General features: G+C 32.1%; 3 protein-coding genes across 4 annotated transcripts; 2 read left to right on the top strand and 1 right to left on the bottom strand.

The window, feature by feature from the left end:
• Nucleotides 1–744: 744 nt before the first annotated feature.
• Nucleotides 745–3,490, top strand: LOC108691271. The gene is made up of 4 exons (XM_018198942.1): nt 745–986; nt 1,167–1,386; nt 1,709–2,548; nt 3,176–3,490. Exons 1-4 carry the CDS (start codon nt 745–747, stop codon nt 3,416–3,418), a joined length of 1,545 nt encoding a protein of 514 aa, XP_018054431.1. The 3' UTR covers nt 3,419–3,490.
• Nucleotides 3,491–5,137: 1,647 nt separating this feature from the next.
• On the bottom strand, nt 5,138–9,872 carry LOC108691270 (cellular tumor antigen p53). The gene is made up of 3 exons (XM_018198941.1): nt 9,700–9,872; nt 6,653–6,872; nt 5,138–5,882 (listed from the first exon to the last, which is right to left on the bottom strand). The coding sequence occupies exons 1-3, from the start codon at nt 9,855–9,857 to the stop codon at nt 5,154–5,156; spliced, it is 1,107 nt and encodes a 368-aa protein (XP_018054430.1). The 5' UTR covers nt 9,858–9,872; the 3' UTR covers nt 5,138–5,153.
• Nucleotides 9,873–13,136: 3,264 nt separating this feature from the next.
• Nucleotides 13,137–15,286, top strand: LOC108691303 (negative elongation factor A). 2 transcript variants are annotated; one of them, XM_018198977.1, is made up of 7 exons: nt 13,331–13,406; nt 13,601–13,751; nt 13,854–14,033; nt 14,106–14,519; nt 14,599–14,795; nt 14,876–14,975; nt 15,054–15,286. In XM_018198977.1, the coding sequence occupies exons 2-7, from the start codon at nt 13,664–13,666 to the stop codon at nt 15,284–15,286; spliced, it is 1,212 nt and encodes a 403-aa protein (XP_018054466.1). In that variant the 5' UTR covers nt 13,331–13,406; nt 13,601–13,663. The 2 variants fall into 2 exon arrangements, with proteins under 2 accessions (XP_018054465.1, XP_018054466.1); XM_018198976.1 differs by having other exon boundaries at nt 13,137–13,406; nt 13,601–14,033.
• Nucleotides 15,287–15,713: the final 427 nt, after the last annotated feature.

Raw genomic sequence — 15,713 nt, 5'->3', positions numbered from 1 at the left:
TATATATACGCGCGCGCGCGCGCGCGCGCGTGTGTGTGTATATTATTAAGCAGAATAATACATTCCCTTATACTTTTATTTATTTCAAATGAACACTGATACAAAATATGTGTCATTTGTTTCTGCATTATAACAATGTAAACGTTGCGTTAACATTTACATTAATACGTTTATATTGATATAATTTTTGCCATTATAAAGTATTAAGAATCTTAATTAATTAAAGTATTACTCCATTTTCATATTATAAAGACTGTTAAGTATGTATATATTATATAAATTAGAATATAATGTATAGCTGTATGAAATGCAATTTTCATTGAAAATATTATTTCCGAAACATTGATGTATATTAGAATAAAAAAGGAAAACGATGTGTCTCATTGTAATATGACGTAAGATTCAATGTCAAGAATGTGTAAATGGGTGAAGGTAAACAAGTAAGCGACTTTTCTCTTTCGCTAAGAGATCAGACGCGACTCAGTGCTTCCACTGCTCTTGCTCAAGGTACTTTGAAGATCAAAATGAATTAACGTATTAATAAAGTCTATGAATAAATTGCGAATGTTTATTCGAATTTATTCGTACGTTATACTCTGTTGTTAAGAAAAATTCATATGGTTGAAAGTGAAGTTGAAGAATGTTATGTAAAATAACTTTTACTCTTCATATATATATATATATGTATATATATATATATACAATATTAATAAAACTAATAATAATAATAAAGTGCGAAAAAACATGTCGCATTTTTTGTATCCTGAAGTTTTGACGGAAGCCGCAGGCGTGAAAATCGTGATGTCTCTGCCCAAAGAAGATTTACTTCCGCCAGGAAAAATAATTCTTAAAATGCGGAAAGAGAATGTGGAATCATATATACATGGTAAATCTTATGGATTTCATTTGACCAAATCAAAATGGGACCCGTATCCGTGGGTCGGCTATGTCGAGAATAATAGTCCTGCCGACTTGGCAGGATTAAAGTGAGTTTTATCTGATTTTAAAAACTACTGAGTATATTATAGATATAAAAGTTTAAAATGTGTGTATATATATTTTTTTAAGATATATATTGATATAACACATAATTTTATATATTAAATCAAGTATATTTTTGCGTAAATTAATTTCATATAAATTGTTTTCTTATTATGCTCCATCAGAGCGGGTGATTGTTTATTGAGAATTGATGACACCGATTTATTGGGGCTAAAGATCAAGGACGTTGCTACTTTAATTCATAATGAGGAAAATGTGCGAGATTTAAATTTTTTTATTTGGAGGTACACGCATCAAAAAGAGGAACAGAATGATAGTGGGCTAGCTCTGAAGGGTCCACTTCCGAATGTAGCCAGAAATCTTGCAAATGCATTATCAGGAACGGTGCGCAGGCACATTCTATAATCAAAATAGTCATTCTTTTATTTTTTTCTTATTTTTATAGATCATTTATTAAATAAGCGATTATCATTTTAATAATCTTTTTTTTTATTCATTGAATTCTTATTATTAGTCTTCTATCATTAACTGGTCAATCTATTATTAAATCCAAGAAATTAATATTATAAAATTAAACTAAGCTACATACAATTTTTTCTCTTCATACCAGTATAACAATTAAATTTTTTTAAATACTAATTAAAAATAAAACTTCTTTTTATCGAATGAAGCATTAAAGATGTGTTTGTAAAGTTTTCCTTTTTAGGTTCGTGCCTTGGAATGCCCAATTTGCTTAGAAAGCGCTGCGCCTCCAGTCTCACAATGTGTTCATGGTCATATTCTGTGCGTCGTCTGCAGGCCGAAAACGACGCGTTGTCCAGTCTGCAGAGTCCGGCTTGGTCAAGGCCGATGTCTTCTTGCAGATAAATTGCATAAAGCACTTCGCGATGCCTTTAACATGGATAATGACGAGAAAATAGACAAAACATCTGTTATAACCAATCGCTGTAACTTACGTGATCAATTGTTTGGTAAAACTAGCAAGAAGCAAAAGACAATTATAAACCAATCAAAAAACAATTGTACTGCTTTGAAACCGAGACAATTCTTATTAGCCAGATTGTTGCTCGGAGGCAGAGAGAAAGCTGCCTCCGTGGATAATCTAATTCGAGTATCTGATATGTCGGAAGAAACCGTAGCGATTTCTAATGGAGATGTTAACAGTTTACGTGTGCGATTGAATGATCGCACTAAATCAGCTAGTACTGGCGAATTGTCGAAGGACAGCGAAGTTCGCATTAATGACTCTTCGCAAATTGTTGAATCATCTGCGGCGAAAACTGTTAGTCACCAATCGTTAAGTTTACCTGAGACGCCAATTTGGGGTGGCTCCACGGATTCTGTGTCTTGTATACAGCTGACATGTCCGCTTTTGCAATCTTGTACAGAAGTAGTGATGTCCGACTCTCTACTCGAACACATCAAGACTCACAAGGTGCCGCAAATTCATTTCTATTCTGGCAGCGCAAGAATTCCTCTTCCGCTTCCTTTCGGACGCGACGCTCTTTACATATTCCATCATGGAAGCAACATGTTTTTCTTTCAGGTATAATATTTTTATCTTTATGAAACAATTCAAAGTTCGTATCATTTCGTTATATTGTACGTATCTAATTATATTGATATGGAGAAAGTATTTATTACTTCTAATGATATTTTTTCATTTGGATTAAATATTTACCTGAATGTATATAAAATTTTTTATCCAATACAATCAATTACAATTTGATGACAATTACAATTTGATGACAATTACAATCTTAATTAAAAATATTCGTATATATTGGTATCAAAATTGTATATATACAACGGAAATAGAGAAAATTTTATATACTCTTTTAGGATACATATATATTAAAATTTAGATTAATCATTTTTTATAATTCAGAATAAATCATCTTGTATCAATACAATTTGTATACATGTGTATAAAAACGGAACAGAATAGAAAGTATTTCGAATGTATGAGATAAAACAATATATCTGTATGTGAATAAAGATTCGATTATTTTATCTAGCATTATTAAACTTTGATAATAAAGTTTTGCAAAGAATTCATATTATATAATCTATATTTTTATCTTAGAGAATGTTTTATATTACATAATTCATAAACAAAAATACGCGGAATAATTTTTGTAAAAAATATAAAAATCATATTATTCTTACATAGTATGGAGATGAAATAGCATGGATGGCACAGCCTGCTAAGATGACGTATTCGAACACATGGGAATGGATATTACACGCTTGGGGTGACAATGGTACAGAAGTACAATTACGAAGGCACGTAGCGAGTCTCGAGAATTCCGTGACATTATCTTCGCAACATATTGCCCCATTGCCAAATACATTATTGTTGAAAATTATTGAAATACAAATAGAATATGAAGCAAACGATAGATTATATATGTGAAGAGACCGATATATTTGTTATTCTCAACAAATTTATTATTATATACTTAATTAGTGCAAAATACATATTAAAAGGACATACAAAAAAATATAAAAATATAAAAATTATATAAAAAAGTAACAAAAGCATTTATTTTTCATTGATACAATTAACATATAATAATAATGTTAATTATTTCGAATGTAAAGTACGAGGATTGTTTGAAAAGTTTTGAGCCTCAACATGAAAATGGTATTACTCATCAAAACCCATTCTGGTATTACAATCGTACATGTTTTGCAAGATACCTTTCCAAGATACTGTGAAAATTGTAGTAGTAATTTTGGACGCTCAGTTGTTGTTTGAGTCATTTGTGCCAATCGATGTCAGTGTTTTCATTTGATAAAAAATTTGTGTCTTCCTAAGATACCTTTGAGCCTAGGAAACAGGAAAAAATGTTGGAGATTAGATCTGATGAATAGGATAATTAATTCGAATCGCAATTCGTAAATTTTTGTTATGGCGATCGTCGATATTCGATTTTTTTCCATTTTTACAAAAACACTGACATCGACTGGAATAAATGACTGTCAAACAACAACTGAGTGTCCAAAATGGCTACAATTTTCAAGTATCTTTGCAAAACATATACGATTGTACCAGAATGGGTTTTAATAAGTAATATCATTTTCATGTTGAGGCTCAAAACTTTTCAAACGATCCTCGTATAAGTACTTATTTAAAATCTTAATTAATGAGGATATACTAATTATTGTAACACTACGCAGAGTATTTCAAAATTTACGAGTCACAATTAAAAATTAAGTTCTAATAAAACTAAGTAATACAAGTTAGGCCGTGTTCCAATATGCACTGCCAGAAAATTTATAATTCACGTTACTACTGTATATTGTAGATTTTCAGTACTGGCAGTGTATATTGAAATATGCTTTTAATAAAAATTAAAAAATAATAAAATTATTATTTAAAATAAAATATACTTAGTCTATAGATATTGCAAAGATTATTTACTACGTACAAAGGAACATACACATATCTTCAGTACAATACATAATAAAACTTGATTTCTATCAAAGATTTGTTTTATTTCTATCAATATAGATTAACTTCAATCTCTGTTCAAAACTTACTCTTTTTCTAGTTCTAAAAATTAGAAAAAGATGAAAATAAGTTAAACTGAGATTAAAGTTACATTAGTGGAAACGGATTAATATGCATAAGTATTTATAAAATATATATACTTATAAAAATATTTCTTTCCATTTTGTCGTTTTACATTACACATTGACATTACAATATGCAAAGCTTAAAATTGGAAAAGAAGAAAGATACTTGTGTATGTTTCCTTGTTAGTTGCTCAAAGACTTTAATTCACATATTTTTGAATATCTTGTATAATGAAGGATATCCATAAGAGATTTAACTTAATTTCATGCTTAACAAATACATTTTTTAACTTCATTTTATAACTCGTAAAAAGCGTAGTCATTAATTAAAATGCTATTTTAATACATGTTCAGCATTTAACATATAAACATAATATGTAAACATTAATTACGAACATCGAATAATAGTAAAATCACATAACATGCACATGCATACTTATAAGATAAAAAATTAATTAGCAAAAACGAAACATGTTTAATAAAAAAAATCTTATCTATTGAAACTTAATCTATTTCTTTTCATTAAATGAAAACTATCGTGCAAAAACGGGATTTGAAATTTGGAATTATTAATGGTTTAAAGGCACTTTGAGTGATATTTCATCCATATACGGCTTAAAACATTCATGCTGACCAGTTCTCGCTGCTTGACCGGCCATAATATCATATGCATGTTTATAAACTGATAAATAATTTTCTTTGCCGACGATATTTAATTCGACTTTATAAACGTGCGTGTCATAAGACGGTAGCTTTTTTCCCGATGTTAAAACAAACTCTCGTTTGACAGATATTGATCGTTCTAGATCTGCCTCGCTTTTTTGTTTGTCGCGTTTGGGACAACTACATATTTTAATTCCCAACGTTTGACGAGCTAAAACTTGCTTTCTTTTATCTTCTAAAGTGAATTCTAACTCAGTATCCCTACGATTCATACCGGATGTACAACTATTTTTGCAAAAAAATTTGAAACACATTGGAAAATATTGCGAGCCAGGTTCGGGTGTACAAAGTGGTGTTAAGATAGAAAGATGTTCATTTTCTTCTTCATAGATACTCGCGCCATGATTAACACAATGAACTACATGTTTAATTCTTTCCGGATCCATTGATTGATTAATATAATTGGTTGAGGCTATATGATTAGGGCATCGTCTTACTGGATCGTTTTTATATTGCTCTAATACAAAAACTAATTTTGTACGCAAAAATAAACCGGATGCAGCTGGTTCCCATGTAAATCGTAAAGGCAGTGTCTTTTCCATTTTTAGAAACACTCTTTTCGATTTTTGAGAGTACTACATGAAAAAAATAAACAGATAAATAAATATATTAAATTATTATAACTATATAAAAAAATAATACTAAGAATCATACATACTATATGCAACATTATAAAAGTTTGGTTCATAAAATAGTTTAGTTTATATCAATGTTAACAGAAAATCATCACACTTGATACGTAAGATACATTTAGCACCAATTTATCTACTACACAAAATCTTACACCTGCGGTATACAATATTTGGTTAAACACATTAAACACAAGATTAATATAAACAGATTAATCTAATAACTTGTACGAAAGTTTAATCAGATCTAATAAGCAAAATTCATAAGGTGACTATTCTTTGTAGCCAAATTAATACAATTGTATTTAAAATGAATTAAACATGAATGCTTTCCATTTTGTGACACAAATTGATACAAACATTATTGGATATTTCCGATAACTCAAATAATAATATCAAGAATGATTTATATCGATTTGCGTCATCAAATGGAAAGTATCCATATATTTAAAGACAGAAAGTGCAGTTCAGTACAGCGACAAAGAATAGCCTTATTTTTAACAGTACAGTATACAATTAATAATTAGATACCAAAGCAAGTATTTCCAAGCAAAATCTCTTACTTTTTCATCTTTATTATTTTACTTTATCTTCTTACAATTTAATGAATAAGATGATACAAGAAATTATTTGCAAGTTACATGAAATCCCATACAAAATATTTTATAAATTCTGGATTTAAAGCAAGTTTTAAATTATACATAAAATTTGCTTACCGACCAATCCTGTCCACCATTCTCTGCCAAGGTATACTGGAAATTTAATTGAGGGCCTAAATAATTGGCGTACCCATGTAAATAATAAATATCATCATCTTCTTCTGTTTGACTTTTTAATCTCTTTCCCGGAGGGATATACACGGACTGGGTAAGTATATCATATTTATCTTCTGTATCAAATGCGTTCATATCTTCCGGTAGCGGCAATGTACCGCCGCTTTGAAAAAAAAAACAAAACAAAACAAAACAAAATAAACACAAAATTTAGATTTACATGAACACAAAATTTAGGTTTACATGTATTTAGGTTTCTCAGTCCTGGTGAAAAAATTTCACTAAAATTATTCCATGTTTTGGAATGCTTTTCAGCAAAATTTCAGCATTTCAGAAAAATTTCAGCGATTTTTAACTGAAAAGTTCATTTTCAACAAAATTTCAGAGAAATTTCAGCAAAAATTCAGAAAAATTTTCAGCGATTTTTCAATATATTAGCAAAAAAATTCACTTTCAGAAATTTTAGTAAATTTTCAGAAATTTCACTGAAATGTTCCGAAAACGAATGGAATAATTTCAGCAAAATTTTTTCACCAGGAAGATCTACAATAAGTTTTTAAAGGTCTTAGGTTATAAGAAATAGAATTATAGTCAATTATTTTTTAATTAATTCGTCTATTCCTTATAGCTTAAGGTAAAAACCTATTATAGATCCGCTCTCTACAATAAGTCATTTCCTAAAGATCTACAATAGGTTTTTAAGTCTTAAGTCATAAGAAATGGACGAATCATAGTCAATTATTCTCGCATTAGATTGTAATTGGTCAATTTCTTACGACTCTCCAGACTTATAGTTTTCTATTATAAGCTATGAGTCATAAATCAAAAGTTAGAAGCTAAAAATTGACGGTTGTGATTGATTCATTTCTAATTTCTAATTTCTGATTTGTGACTATTAGATTTATTATAGAATTACATGTGCAAAAATTTTAGTTATAATCGTAAGATCGTAAGCAAATCAATCACAATCGAGCGTTTTAAAACATGAGATCACAATTTTAATTGTGATTGATCGATTTGCTCGAGACCTTACGAATTACGATTACGACTAAAAATTTTGACTTTGGGCCTAAGTACAAAGATAACCATAACTAAGTCGTGGAACATAAGTCATAGCTGTAGATTGGCCAAAACATTGTGCGTTGACCTACGACTACGACTTACGTTTCACGATTTAGTTATGACCATCTTTGTGTTGAAGCTCTTTATCAGTCAGATCCAGCCGACTTTTTGATTTCCCGATAGTTCTGCTATAGTTTCGACGCTTTATATAGATTTTTTTCAGAGTTCCAGCTTTTGACTTTAGGAGATACTTTATTCTTACGGTGCCAGTGCTCAGATTAAAAAATTATTTTGAAATATATACTTAAAATATATACTTGAAGGCTGAAACTTTGAACAGAAAATCTACAAACAGTGTTGAAACTATTGCAGAATTTCAGAAAATACCAAAGAGTCGGCTGGAACTGGCTTTTACTTTATTCGTTTGAATGAAGTTCCAGCGCTCATATTAAAAAAGTGTTTAAAAGTATTTAAAGGCCGAAACTATCACTAAAATTTATCAGGAACTGTAAAACTCTTCAAGAATAAAAGAATTTCATACCAAAAATAAATTTTTTTTAAATTTGAGATGCCAGTTCTCAGATGAAAAATTGATTTTAAAATACTTAAGGATCTCCTCCTCTAGAAAACTAACCCATTCTAATGAGGATTCTACTATGAGATAATCGGTCCTAAGTCTTATCGGTGAAGTTGACTAATAGCCAACTTGTATGACTAAAGCTGATTGGCCAATTTCATCGATTAAAACTTCCAACTGCTAACTCATTGTAGAATCAGCATAATAGAATATTCTCCTTATATTTGATTGTGATTGGTTTCCTATGACTTAAGACTTCACGATCGTTTACGACTTCTATATAGAGGATCCTTTAGAGGAAAGAAATTGCTAAAATATATCAGGAACTACATAACTCTTCGGGAACCATGAAATTTCATAATATAATCAATTTTTTCGAAACTTGAAATGCGAAGTTAGCACCGCATTTTTATTTTATTTTTTTTTTAACTAAATCAACAGAACTATATCTTTCCTAACAGGAAAGATATAGAACTATTACGGGTGCAAGCAGAATTATTAATAAAATTTTCGATTTTTTAAAATAAGATGTCAGCTTCTCAAAGACTTTTTCACAGTTATGATAGATTTATTAATTTATAGTCGATTAACTTTAATGATTAATATCTCGGTTCACGGGGCAGAGATACTTTTTTTCTGCCAGATTCGTTCATTTCACAAAAAAAGAACGTCGTAGTATACAACAGTTAAGCCAGTGGTCCACAATGCTTGTTTTCCTGCTAGATCGCATGCGAAGCGTGTTAGCAGCCTGCATATATATATTATCAATATATATGTATATTTATATATGTATATATATATATATAATGTATATAGTACAATATATATAATATATATATATATATCTTATGGTCTATTTTCTTTTATCTCTGAATATAATTCTTACGTTATTGTATGTAATATCTTACATATGTACGTCCATATATTGTTCATCAAGTATCAAGCTAATTCACAAATAATACATACAAAACTATGACTAGCAGTAAACAATGCAACTAACAATGGATCTATCAACTAAACCAGCAAGAAAATAAGCATCATAGACTTTACCCACAGTTTCAAACGATGGTCTCGAACATTGATGGTCGGAACATTGTGATCTGAATATTGCATCATCTTTTATTGTTTGAATTTTTTTGGTCTTTCATCTCATGTTCATCTCATGTATCTGTATTTCGTACAATTGACTGATATATCACTTGATTAACTTTGTTTTAGGCTGAATCAAATCTTTTTTTGAAGCATTTAATTGAGAAGAGCCTTTTATTGTGTGAAAGAACATATTCGTGATACAGAAACGCGACCGACCGGTACAATGGACGAGCAATAGAATTAAATGAAAGTTACTTACAAAGTTTTCTCTATATCCTTATATGTTTCGTCATCCATCAATGCAGATTCCTGAGAATCTGATACAACATTTGAGCCTAACATGTTTGCAATCCGCAGTTGAAGATTAATCGGAGAAAGACGCATAAATCGAGGTAGACACATGCAACTACATCTCATCGAGCATAACTCACAGAACTGCCACAGAACATATACTAAACCAAAGTTGCACACCAGTGTCACATTGGGTGATCGGGGAGGATCGAAAGGATCCCTCATCTCGTTTGTCTACAATTCATGGTGGATATGGAAGGGATAACATGATGTGTCATGACTCATGATAGAAAGATTATTTGGTGTGTTCAATTTGCAAGCGTCTCTCTTTAAAATTAGCACTCTGTCATTTCTCTATTTTTTCATTCTGTAAAGTCTATTTTAACAATATGCTTTTTGTTTCCTGTTTCTTGCCTTTTACTATTTTTTGACATTTTGTCTTTTTGCTTTTTATCCGGTTTTTTGTTTTATGTTGCCCGAGATAAAAGTTAACTTTGAAAGAAGCAAGAAATACAATTTGATAAAACCGTTGCAAACGAGAAAAAAGCAAAAGATAGGCTTAAGTCCTATACCAGTGAAACGCGAAAAACATGGGGCGGTATTCATAGTCCGTTTTTATTTTAAAATCGTTTTAAATGGTTGCGTTCGCTTTGCCGCTTACAACGCTTGTAAGCATTAATTGTCCTTATTTAATATTTACTAAACAACAAGGATGAAATGCTTAAAGCGTTATGAACATCAAAGCGAACACAGCCATAGTCTTAACATGTTAATACAGTCTTCGGATTGACTTACGACATCTTAAAATTGACTTAAAACAATCTTAATTGTAAGAATCAATACGTTCGGGGAGATGCTATTAGCGCTAACTTTTATTCTTCTATCTTTGTTGTTTATTAGACGTAAAACAAGGATAGGATCTGAGCACAAAAATATTGTAACTAAGAGACTTAAGTTGTAGACGTAAATAACGCACAAGTTTTGGCGTATGATATACGATTATTGCCGTCTTTTGGAGACATGGCAATAAGTTATACGTCATACGTGAAAGCTTGTGCATTACTTACGTCTACAATTTAAATCTAAGTAAGTGTTGTGACAATTCTTGTGCTCAGACCCACAGAATGAAATAGCGCTAAGGCCGGAATCAGAATGCATTGAAGAATGAGATTGAAGATTGAAAGATTAAAGTTTGACTAACCAAAACAAAAGGAGCCAAAATTTCTTTGTCCTCATTGATGAAATTTCAATCTTTAATCTTTAATTTTAATCTTTAATGATTCTGATTCCGGCTTAATAGCATCTTCCCGAATGCACCTTTTGGCTACATTTTCATGCTCGATGCTCGATTCAAGAGTTAAAATAGGTTATGATTAAAATTGACAAATATTAAGCATCAACATCACCTGTTTTGACGCTAAAAATGAACATCGAGTATTAGCATGAAAAAGCAGCTTATGAATACCGATCTGTTTCGCGAAAGACTTGCAGGGAGGGAGTGGCAAATTGTATCACGTGAATGCTCACGTCCAATCAGGATGGGTGTCATGTGATTGGAGTTTTTTCCATAGAACTTACTACTGAGTAGGAGAGGGAATAACTTAGCCAAGCAATGAATGGAAAGTATGAGCAAGAGCTGAAAGACAGAAGATATTTCTGTATGGATACATTTCTGTCCTACTCAATAACTTTTCTTCTTTCTGCGCATGTGCCAAAAGAGGGTAGAAGAGGATAGAAAGCTATTTGTGTCTTTTAAATCTTGTTCATAGCTTGATGTCCGTATTCCTTCTTTAGTGATATTAAAGTATTCCTTCTTTAGTGGCATTAAAAACTATTTATATCCATCATGTTTATTTCTTTTCTCACTCCTTGCTCTGTCTCCATTCCATCACTGAGCTATGACAGGTTATGGTCATTACAAATTATGATTTGTATTTGCTGCTTGAAATTTTGTAGCTCCTTTCATTCCAATTTTGCTCTCAAAATCAGTTGAATATCTATCATATTAGTGCAGAGCCTGAAGAGTGTCTGGCGTTTAGGTTATTTCTAGATAAAGTGCCAAATATGTATGTCAATTTGAAGAAAAGGATTGAAATTTCTCATCTGTGAAGAAGTGAAGATGTTTATTCACAAGTCATGTATTTATTTTACAGCAATACAGCGAGTTGTCAACGAATTATCCGTAGAAAATTTAAATAATCGATATACTTTTTTTTGATCTATTGATACAGTTTACTGCAACGCAACAAGGCATTTTATAAATTTTTTTGCCTTTGTTAATATATAATATTTCAGGTTTTTTATATTCTTCTTTTCATCTTTTAGTCTTATGATAAAATTTCGAAGTGCGAAAATACATAAATACAAAGCTTCCAACAGCTTAGAAGCTGTAACCTATAATAACCGTAACGACCATAACTTTCTCAGCTCAGCGACGGAGTGGGAACAGAGCAAGGAATGGGGAAAGAAGTAAAAATGGCGGATATGCGAATACTCACATTTATACCTTAGTGGTATAAATACCTAAGCTCTACGGTTTTCTCCAATTTTTCGTATCTATGGAGCTTTGATGCCATGTCCAATCAGAGGAGACGGACACGTAATGCAATTTACCATTTTCTCCTTGTGAGGCTGGCGTCCTATGAGCGAAATTTACAGCGGAACAGAACAGCGCGGCCAATCACAACTCTGCACTCATTATTCTGCTTTCTTTTTTGCGATTGTGATTGATTTCGTTTCGCTTTAGATTTCCGTTCATGTGACGCCAGCCTGAGGCTCTTTAGTCTCGCGTCGTGAAGTTGGTGCTGAATTTTCCTTGACAAATGAAGAAACGTCAATAATAATTAGTGATGCTTCTGATTGGCTATCGTGAAGCATTGCGAGCATTGTGACGACGATGTTTGGCAACTTATAAATCACGTGATAGAAATTGACGAATATCGAGCGTCAATTTTGATCATGTGACTTATTTTGACGGTAAAAATGAGCTTTGAGCGTCAACACAAAAGAATGTATAACAATTGCCTACGATCCAATTGCACACAAGTCAATTATAATTATAACGCTAAAAAAAAAGAAATTACTTTAAACTGCCTATGCAGAAATCTCTGTGACTGACAGTGGGCAATTGCTACAGTGTGTAATTGCACCGCTCCAAAAAGATACCTTTAAGATGCATTTTCATGTTGACTTAACACTCAACACTCATTTTCAGCGTGACAATAGGTCAAAATTAACGCTTGATGTTTGTCAATTTGTATCACGTGATTGATTTTGACGGCAAAAATGAGCGTCGATCGTGAATATGAAAAGGCATCTTTATAGGCTATGGATATCCAGGAAGGACATTGTGCTGATATGCGCGCGCACGTTCGTTGCTTCATGGCGGGAACCATATGTCACCACATGTCACCGCATGTGGCGCACAGTGAGGTACGGCACGCGCCGGAAGCAAACGACTCCAATATGGCGAATGTGAGGGACAGTGATACATCGTTGTGGCTGCATAATAAGCTCGGTACATCAAACGATAGCTGGACCGGCAGCTCAATTTGCTCACAACTCAATGCCGAGGTATTGCGGAACATCAAGGATTGTTTTCCCGATTTGCAAACGCAGGTTAAACTCAAGTTACTTCTGTCGTTTTTTCACATACCCAGACGTAATGTTGAAGAGGTAAGCGTTCTCCTCTATCTTTATATCTTCATACTTTCGTCAAGTATTGCTTTTTCAAAATATACTTGTTTTTTAAAATAGTGAAATTAATAGTGAATTCATATCTCTAATAAGCATTCGCCTATTAATGGATTTACAATTTTTTTTTGTATTTTTACTTTTATTAAAATTTTATTATTTAAATCTGGTGATAGTGGCGTGCAGAACTGGAGGAGATTATTGAGGTTGCAGCTGTGGACAGTGAATTATGGGTATCAATGTTATCCGAAGCGATGAAAACTTTTCCATCGACTGGTTCTTTAAATACAGACATCACTGATCTGGATGAACATAGACCAATTTTTGGTGAATTAGTCAATGATTTACGAAAACTTCTTAAGAAACAGAATGATCCTGCTATGCTTCCCTTAGAGTGTCATTATCTTAACAAGACTGCATTGACTTCAGTGGTAGGTCAGCAACCTACGCCAGTCAAACATTTTACTCTCAAGAGAAAACCAAAAAGTGCAGCCTTAAGAGCAGAATTGCTTCAAAAAAGTACTGATGCCGCTAGTAATCTCAAAAAGAGTACAGCTCCTACTGTACCAGTAAGAAGCAGAGGAATGCCAAGAAAAATGACTGATACAAGTATATATAAATTTATAAATGTTACTTCTTTGTGTTATCTGCAATATACTATATTGTATATACTTTTTTTAGCACCTTTGAAAGGAATCCCAAGTAGAGTTCCAACGAGTGGTTTTCGGTCCCCATCGCTTACAAACACTTCTATGTCTAATAGAACATCAATCAGCAGAATTCGAAAGGATGGTGGTATTAAATTGCTCGATATTACTGAGCAACCTATGGGATTTGTAGCAAAGAAGAGGAAAAAGATGATGGACTTCGAAGAGCAACAGAAAAAAGCAGTGGAAGCACAAGCGACCATTGTGGCAGAAAAGAATTCAGCAGCTCCATCAGTTGTAGAAACGACCACTCCGGAGTACGCGCAAGGATTGGCCTCAATAAATCCGCCTGCTACACCTGTTACACCAACTGTAGTAGTTACAACACAATCCTATACCGCACCTAGCACGCCAAGCAGTATTTCAGTTACAACTACGCAGCAAACACGTAAGTTATTAAGTTGCAGTTATTAAAAAGACGCATGTTAAATTGTTCAGATTTTAATTAAACATTTTGTGTTACATAGCTACTACGTTAACTACTACCACTACCACAACACCCACTGCTGTATTGGCAGTGACTACACCGACGGTGATAACACCTGTGGAAAGTACGCCAGTAGCTGTGCAAACTGTCAGACCAGCTCAGACAGTCACACAGATTCGTATACAGACTACTACGACTAATGCGGCAGCTAATCCAAGAAAAGGCCTATCTCTTACAGTAAGATTAATAATTTAATTACATGCATTTAATTATATATGTAAATATAGGATACTCACTGTTTTGTTATCGGATTACAGCGAGAACAAATGTTAGAAGCACAAGAAATGTTTAGAACTGCAAATAAAGTAACGCGTCCAGAAAAAGCTCTTATTTTAGGTTTTATGGCTGGTTCAAGGGGTATGTCTCTTTCAGATGTATTTTTCTCTTTTGTAAATTATATTTAATAATACTATCAATCATTTCGCTTGTATATAGATAATCCCTGTCCAAAATTGGGTAATATAGTCACAGTGATGCTTTCGGAGAATGTAGAAGAAGTAACACAGTCTGACGGAACAATTGTCCCGATGTTGGTTGAAACTCATTTCCAAATGAATTACACGAATGGAGAATGGAAGAGGATAAAGAAAAATCGACGTATTGTAACGGAGGAATCTACATCAACGTCCACTCCTACGCCAAACGCGACCGCCACAGCTTCCAATTGAAAGAATTTGTTCAAATCGCTATAATATAGAATTTATATATGTATATGAAATATCATTTTGTGGTTATTAGAGAATAACAAACATTGTGATCGTACGTCTTCTTGATAAATTGACAAAGACGTATTAAATTAACAATTCACATTTCATATAAAGTTTAATAAGAATCGTTGAATTGTCGACTTTGAATTGTTGAATTTTTATCCCTCTATAATGGACTTTATCGCTTTCTCACATCAATTATATAAATTATAAATCTTGATAATTTTCATATTTAGGCTTCAGTTAAATGAAAATTTATCCAAATGTGCTTTTAGAATATCTTTGCTTATTCTTTAAAAATACATTTATACATGTAAGAAATATATATGATTTATAATACATATTATTTGATAGATATAATATACAATGTGAATAGTCAAATATTTGT

The sequence above is a fragment of the Atta colombica genome, unplaced genomic scaffold (genome assembly GCF_001594045.1).
Source record: "Atta colombica isolate Treedump-2 unplaced genomic scaffold, Acol1.0 scaffold45, whole genome shotgun sequence".
Lineage (NCBI taxonomy): Eukaryota > Metazoa > Arthropoda > Insecta > Hymenoptera > Formicidae > Atta > Atta colombica.
Note: the sequence above shows the minus strand (reverse complement) of the source record. Positions and strands in the feature narration are given on the sequence as shown.